Source organism: Pundamilia nyererei, unplaced genomic scaffold, assembly GCF_000239375.1.
Source record: "Pundamilia nyererei isolate P.nyererei 1_Seehausen unplaced genomic scaffold, PunNye1.0 scaffold00431, whole genome shotgun sequence".
Lineage (NCBI taxonomy): Eukaryota > Metazoa > Chordata > Actinopteri > Cichliformes > Cichlidae > Pundamilia > Pundamilia nyererei.
Window position 1 is genome coordinate 1 of NW_005187832.1, and position 7966 is coordinate 7966.

The 7966-nt window shown below is 39.3% G+C and overlaps 1 protein-coding gene across 1 annotated transcript; it reads right to left on the bottom strand.

Annotated features, from left to right (window-relative positions):
• Positions 1–513: 513 nt before the first annotated feature.
• LOC102192379 (CD209 antigen-like) lies at positions 514–6326 on the bottom strand. The gene is made up of 5 exons (XM_005753473.1): positions 6188–6326; positions 6008–6109; positions 5407–5730; positions 2241–2383; positions 514–759 (listed from the first exon to the last, which is right to left on the bottom strand). The coding sequence occupies exons 1-5, from the start codon at positions 6249–6251 to the stop codon at positions 652–654; spliced, it is 741 nt and encodes a 246-aa protein (XP_005753530.1). The 5' UTR covers positions 6252–6326; the 3' UTR covers positions 514–651.
• Between the last annotated feature and the right edge of the window lie 1640 nt (positions 6327–7966).

Consider the following 7966-nt stretch of genomic DNA (forward strand, 5'->3'; position numbering starts at 1 on the left):
TACCCATCCCTACTTTTGAGGATGCCAATGTTCACATTTTGGACAGAGAGGACAGATGGTTTGAAAGAGGAGTGAAAGAAGCATCTATGTCCACTGTGAGCGACCATCTTTGAACAGAGGCGGGGGTTTACGACACCAACTGTCTGCCATTCATAATCCAGTTTTGAGATTCTTCCCAGACGCCTCAACGCCCGCTCACATCCTGGGCCATCTGATCTCAGGAAATCACATGATAGGGTGGGGCCAGGTTTCACTATGAGCTCACCCGAAACCCTGGCTGATTGTGACCCACACCCATTTCCATACCTTGGCTCATGTGATTAGGTAGAGGATCATCAGGAGGTCCTTTTGTCCCTCTTTGGGGGGAAACTCCAACTGGGTTTAAATCTGGGACTCTCCACCATTTGACCTTAGAACTGAAGAAGCTTCTCGGATAAGAGGTGAAACGTCTTCAAGCAACTCAAAGAAGTCCAGACACTTTTCTTTCCAATTTCCTTAGACTACATGTCAGTAGGATGAGCCAAAATGCTCATGCTCATGACCTGGATGACTGAGAACCTTCACAGACCTACTGACATGTAAGCTCTATGTTCATGAGAAAACATCTGCTAGAAATTCAGTAAAAGTAATAAACTGAACCACAGTAAAGACTTACGCCAGAGTGAGTGGAGTTCCATCTACCCATTTCCACAGTCCCTCCATTCCATAGTCAGTCAAACCAATCCAAGTGTTATCGTTGATGATTGTAGCGAGAAAGTTCTGTTTAACATGCAAAAAAAAAATTTGTTTATTTTTTAAACAGAATTTAGGGTGTGCTGTTTTTTTGAAGAAAATTCTCAATTTCTTTGACACATTTCTCACAATCAGGTAAATATTTTTTCCTTCAGTGCAATGAGCTAACAGGAACCTGAAAACTAACACATGTCACATCAAGGTGGAGAACCAGTGTGTACATCACATTCATCTTCTGCTTTTTTACATTCTGTTGTCTTTTTCTGCCTTCACACATCACGTTTCTGATTGTTCCGTCGTTAGCTGGCTGACTGCATAAAATATTTATCTAAGCAGACTTGAGGTTTCAATAAGTCATATGTACATTCACAGAAAAGTACAGATTGAGAGGCACCCTGAACCACTGCAGCATTCTGCAGTGCCATGCAATACCCTCTGGTATGCACCTAGTTGGTCAGGGGTTCATCCTAAAGCAAGATAACGATCCAAAACATGAGTCCAAGCTATCCCAGAACTACCTCAATAAAAAATAACATGATGGTAAACTTAAAAACATGGAGTGGCCAGCACAGTCTGCAGACTTAAACTCCATAAAGCTGGTTGGGGATGAACTGGACAGAAGAGTGAAAGCAAAGCACCTACAAGTGCCTGTTTGATATAACGATGTGGATCGGATGGCAATATGAAAACGTCTATTGTTTCATATTATGCTATCGCTTGTTTTGTGGTGTTGCAAAATAAACTGTTAACGGCAATATTTTATCATTTTGATGGTTTCTTAAAGTTCTCTCTTTCACTTATATTTAAATTAACCACACTACGGACGGAGAACCGACTGTTTTTATGCGTTGTAGTTAGCAACAACATGGGTAAAACCGTCACGTGGCTCTGCCGTCTGCTTGTTTGTTTTCCACATAAACCTTTCACAATAAAGCTGAAGATCCTATTGAGATTTTTCAAAATGAATCACATGAAATAGTATGCAGAGTGTTTACAGACGAGAAGCTAAAAAGAGCCGTCAGGTGCTAAAAAAATAAACCTTAGAACAGGCTCTTGCCAGCAGCACGTTGTGTAATAAATACAAAGAAAATTGCGGCCGTTTCAACTTATGCAACAGTCAGTCCAGCTGAAAACACTTCACCCAAGTCGGGTTGCCCGAGCTTCACAGAATTTATAGAAAATGTTACATTTTTGTGATTTAAATCGTTGGATGATAAATGTCTTATATCGGGATAAGAGATTTTGGTCATATCGTACAGCCTTACATGGGTGTGTTCAACTGTTGTATCTGCCAAATGAGGCTACTTCGATGAGTCTAGAGTTTAGAATACATTTTGATTCTGTGATTTCTTTTTTCACTCAATTGCTTATTTGTGCTATGCTTTCATTTAAGACTACAATGAGACATTAAATAGCATAATTTTTAATAAACAACTAGAAAAAATGTGTGTTCTAAAACGTTTGACTGGTAGTATATATATATATATATATATATACACATACTGTACCTGTTCATCAGAGTTCTTCATCACCACCAGATCTGCCCCTTTGCCTCTACAGTCCTGTCTAGCTTCACCCCAGTTACCAGATCTTACAGAGAGGAAATAACAACTACCACTGAATATGCTCCATCCTGTGGGACACGTTTTTTCTGGAAGAAACATCAAACAAGAAACATCAAACAGTAGTTTTAATAGTTATTAACGGTACCTATTACTTATTATGTTAATATAAATTAGTTTTATATTAACATATTTTGTCAGTTAGATCAACTAAACATCACATGTCCTGCTGGAGAATCAAGATAAAACAAATTGTGTCATAAAATAAAATTGTGAAAGCACTAGAACCAAATTGTTTGTGTGCTCATTTTGATGAAGGATGTGACAGATCTAAGTTACCAGTGTTACACACCACACTTTTCACATATTTTTCAGCCTCACATTTGAAAAAAAGCAGTCCTACATATTTATTTAATATGTGGATTGAAGGACATATCCAGGTCAAAAATCACTCCAAGGTTCCCCACAGTGTTACTGGAGACAAAAGTAATGCCATCCAGAGTAAGCATTTGGTTAGCTATCGTATTTCTAATCTTTTTAGGGCCAAGGACAATAACCTCAGTTTTATCTCAATATAGACGGAGAAAAATTAGAGTTTATCCAGGTCTTTATGTCTTTAAGACATCCCTGCAGGTTAACTAATTGATGTGTGTTATCTGGCTTCATGGATAGATAAAGTCAGGTGTCATATGCATAGCCATGAAAATGCATGCTATGCTTTCTAATGATACTGCCTAAGGAAAGCTTGTATAATGTAAACAGAATTGGTCCTAGCACTGAACCCTGTGTATAAACAGGACTCTCCATTTGCATCTCCTCCTGTGGCCAGTTTATTATCCCAGAAGGGTATCTGACAACCAGCAGGGCATAGGGTTGATTGCTTATATCTTGTTCTTCCTGTTCAGCTGACTCCTCAGGACAAGCCTTACTCTCTGCAGTTATTTGGTTGCAGTTTTCCAAGAGGCCTCTTCGTGTTTCCCATTTTCCTGTGGGATTCTCAGGTACTTGTAGCGGTCCACAATGTCTGCAGCACTGACTTCTGGTAGTGCAATCCCCTCATTTCTAACTACCTTCCCTCTCTTTGTTACCTTCCGACTACACAGGCTTATGCAGAATAGCAGTGGAGTCACAGCATCTCTTTGGTAAATCTCGCACTTGATGATGACTTGTACAGTTTGCTTGAAGTTGGCCTGTAGTGTTGTTCTCCACATCTCCACTGAATTCCTGATGAAGGCTCTTAGGGTTCTGGTGGTTCTGGGCATTATAAGATCCATTTGTGAGGCATTGAGTTTATTGGCTTTCTTGCAGTTAATCCAAGAGATGCAAAGGTTGGTCAGCCTGGTCTTGCCGTATTGAGTTACTGCTTTTTTTCCTAACAGTTAGCTAAGACTGTGAGTCTTTGCTTGGCACGCAGTTTTTAGTCAGGTATGGACACCTAGTTGTACTTCTTAGGAACCCCTCTCTTCATCACTCCTTTCAGCTGTTCTCATAGTGGGCTAACTTCTGTCTGTCTAACTCTCTGTGGTTTCAGTGATGGTTACAGTAGGCATTATGCATAATGCTAAATTCACATCTTCAAATAGACTTTTGGAGAGTACTTCACATACTAATGGTAATCAGCCACTGAGGCACTGAGGGTCCAGGTTTCCACCATAGCCCTGATCTTCTTGTAACACAAAAGGACCTGACGCACATAGCATTGCAAGTTTTCAAATGTTTATTTGCAGTGTTTTTCTTGTTCCTTTCGTCTGCATGGATTTCCAGCTTCAGATCGGCACACACCTCACAGTTCTCTTGTCAGGTCCCGCCGACCTACTCAAGTAGGGAAGGCATGATTAGATGATGGAGACCATCATCATGACCTGCACTGATCTGACACCACGCCATAAACACATTGCTTCACCCCTCCCCTGCAGCTGGGCCACAAACCACACACACACTCTTCTCCTTCAGGTGCTCTCATATTCCACACCTTGAATGCACCAGTTGTTCTTGGGGCTTGGAGTGTCAGTCTCGGAGTGTGGGGATTATGATATCTCCATCCTGACCTGACATCCCGGTTCCCTCTCTCCATAGCGTTTGTGTTTTACCTTGTAAATCTCTAGTTGTGATAGCAGGTGCTTTTTCTAGTTGTTCAAATACTTAGCTAGTAGTTGTTTTGATTTTAAACTAGATGTCTTTTCTTTTTGTGTAGTACTCTTTCCAAAGTCAGTACGATTTTGATAAAAGTAGAAAACAATTTGATATTCGTCTTAAATTAATGTTGAAAAGAAAAAAAAGTTTTGATTATCTGAGTGTCTTTGTTGTGAATCTGTGTTATGAACAATGCCTTAACTGTTCTGAGGGCTGCATTAACAGTGGCGAGGCAACGAGACTTTCCAGCATGACCCACCGTAAGGAAGAGGCAGTAACAGTTTGACTGAAAACTGTCAGAGATTTACAGTTACCAAACAGTCAGGTGAGTAAACAACACTGAGACACTTGAGATTGATAATGTGCGGCACGGGTGAATCTCAGACAGAGAGACACACCGAACTGCAGTATTCGTTTACTTTTATAGGTTACATCGTCAATATGCAAATATAATCACATTTCCTGTTACGCAGGTCCTGATGCTGTCTGTGTGTAAGCTGTGTGTGTGTGTGTGTGTCATAAAGTGTGTGTGCTACAAGTCAATTTCTAAGAATAAGATAATGCAAGTCAACTTTTGCGGATGTGTATTTCTGTACTCATCTCTTGCGGTAAATGTCACAGAGTCACAGGGTCAGCTTCCTGTTTCAACAGAAAACTGTGTCTGGTGAAATATGTGAACATAAGTATAACATAACATTTGAAGCATAATCAAATAAAACATTAAAAACTCCCTGACAAAAACGATAGGTTATTTTGGCATTTCATCCTTATTATTGAAATAGTATTTAAACTTCATTCATCAGAATTTCAACTTTATCCTCAAAATTTTAGATTTAAATATAAAAATTCAAAAATTCTATTCATTAAGGCACAAAGAGACAAGGACTTTTCACAATACCTGGAAAGTGAATCCTTGCTTTTCATTATTAACTTTTACAAACACACACAAGTAATTTCAACAGGAAATACACATACTCACTCTGCTTTGACAAACTCTGAAGCCGTTCCAACTCATTTGCCTTTTCAGAAAGGTTGGCCTGCAGAAGGTCTCTCTCCTCAGTCATGGAGGAAAGCTTGTTTCCGGTACTGGACAGATTTGCCTTAAGAAGGTCTCTCTCTTCAGTCATGGAGGAAAGTTTGTTTCCGGTAGTGGACAGACTTGTCTTAAGAAGGTCTCTCTCTTCAGTCATGGAGGAAAGCTTGTTTCCGGTAGTGGACAGATTTGCCTTAAGAAGGTCTCTCTCCTCAGTCATGGAAGAAAGTTTACTACTCACAGCTGAGACATCTGCAGCTGAATCATGAACTAAAATAATTGGAGATGCATGTTTTTGAGACACAGAAAAAAGCTTGTGCATTAATTTTTATAGTTTTTAGACCAAAACTAAAGTATTTCAAATTTGCCTGTAGGCAATGAAAAATGTTCTTAAACTGATATTTATGATAGTGTACTCTATGGGAGAGTATGAGTGTGTGTGTGTGTCACAGTTCATTCAACATGGTCTGAAACCATCCAAAATACAAAGTTCGAGACATTTTATTCTGTTCATATGTGGGCTCATGAGTGTTAGAATCAGACTCACAGTAAACACCAAGGGTGATGAGTCCAATTAGCAGGAAAAAACTCAGCAGGCCCAAACAGGGAATCACACCTGAGTGGAAACTCCTCTTATAGTTCCTTGGACCTGAAAAGAGAAACAAACACTAATGAAGTGGAAAATAGTTATGACTGATGATAAAAATATGTCTACTCTGTTTCTTACCTGTGCAGTTTTTTGCATTGTCAAATTTGTCATACTCAGTATTCATATAAATTTCCTCCATCATTTGTTAGAATGCCAGATATTCCTGAGATGGTCAGCTCTGCAGAACAGGCCAGCAATACTGTTAATGCGTCATTAGTTTCAATTTCTTCTCTTAATAACTTTAGGGGAACTAAACTTATCACAGTAATAGCTGGGCGATGTGAAAAGAAACAAAAGTATTTTTTTTTCTGAGGAACTTTCAGTTCCCTAATACAAACCAAAAGTGATGGGAAACAAGCTAACACTGTGGGAATTAGAAGATTCTTCATGTGAATCGTTATACAAGTTGCACATTTTGCAAAACACAAGTGGAAACTTAGTCACATAGTTTTGATGACACCATTTTTGCTGCTGCAAACCGCACCAAGGTTTTTCTAGTGCACTAAAATTCAAGCACGAAGGGAGAATTGAGAAGAATACAGAAGTACAAATACTTGATTTTGCACAACAGAGCAGATGAATAAACACAGGGTAACACACATGTAAAACAGTGGAGGAAGGTGCACACAATTAAAAAAAAAATCTGAAAGAGATAGGAGACTGCAAGGTGACTTTGGAAATCAATTAGAGGAAGCGAGTGAAGACAGAGGCCAGATTTAAATGATGGAAGCTGAAAACGTATGAATATTGCGAAGAATTCAGGGAGGAGCTGAGACAGGTTCTGGGTAATAATGAAGGGTTACCAAATGACTCAGGGATTAGAGTATAAATGGTGGTTGTGGTGTAGAGAGAGGAAACAAAACAAGAAAACCTGGTGATGGAATTAAAATGCCCTTTGAGGAATTTGCCCAGACAGACTTTTCCAAAGGCAACTGGATGCTACCAGGAAGAGGTCTGCAGGTTCTGCCACATGAACCTGAAACAGGGCCCAAATAGCCCACATGTTCGCACGGGATTCCCTGGAGTGGCAGGGAAATATATCTACTGCCCTTCAAAAGTGCATTCTCTGCACAGGCACAAGGGCATGGCCAAGGAGATTACCTGGAAGGAGTTTCAGGAGTCTCCTTTCTACGAGGCAGAGAGACAAAGATGGGTGGAAGAAAAAAGGAAATAGGGGAGAAACTGTTGATATTGTACATAAGATAGTTTTGTTCTAGTTTTGTAGTGTTTATTTTGTTTATATAAATAAAAACTGATTGTAAATATAAAAATGTAAATAAATTGTGTTCTGTAAAAATAGCAGCACAGCTCTCTTCTTTATAACCTCTTAGAGTCCAGCTGTATGTTTACATATCTGTGTAAGCTTACCATCAGGTAATCAGTTTTAAGAAGCTGTGAGTGCTGCCCTGAAAGCTTACATATTATTTCTAAATCACTTCATGTAATGATAACAAGCCATCCTTTCTCTAGTGAGGCCTCACAGCTTTTATCTTCAAAATCTTTCTGGTTGATTTATATCATTAGAAACATGACTGCTGTCTTTTATCTGTGTGACTGTACAGCCTGTTTCAGACATGACAACCAGACAGTGTATGAAGTTATCTTTAATACATGCAGCACAGCTGGAGATGGTCCAGACACTTTCTCACTAATATTTTTGGTTTAGGTATAGTTCCTTTCTGGCTTGAAGCTTATCTACAAAAGCAGTTCAATAAGGAGAGATCATGTGGAAAAACCGAACATGATTTATTGAGATACAGAAATAAATGTAACTGTTAGGCAGTTAGACTTCAATGACCCATCATAGCAGAAGAAATCTCAGCAGGGACAGGATTTTACACAAGCCAAACCCCAGAG

What these genes read in the sequence shown, in the direction of transcription:
- LOC102192379 (XM_005753473.1), bottom strand. Translation starts at nt 6,251, where the DNA reads ATGATGGAGGAAATTTATATGAATACTGAGTATGACAAATTTGACAAT. An exon ending in TCAGAGTTTGTCAAAGCAGA is followed by an intron (nt 2,384 to 5,406) that starts GTGAGTATGTGT and finishes TGTTTCTTCCAG; the next exon opens with AAAAAACGTGTCCCACAGGA. An exon ending in TGAAGAACTCTGATGAACAG is followed by an intron (nt 760 to 2,240) that starts GTACAGTATGTG and finishes CATGTTAAACAG; the next exon opens with AACTTTCTCGCTACAATCAT.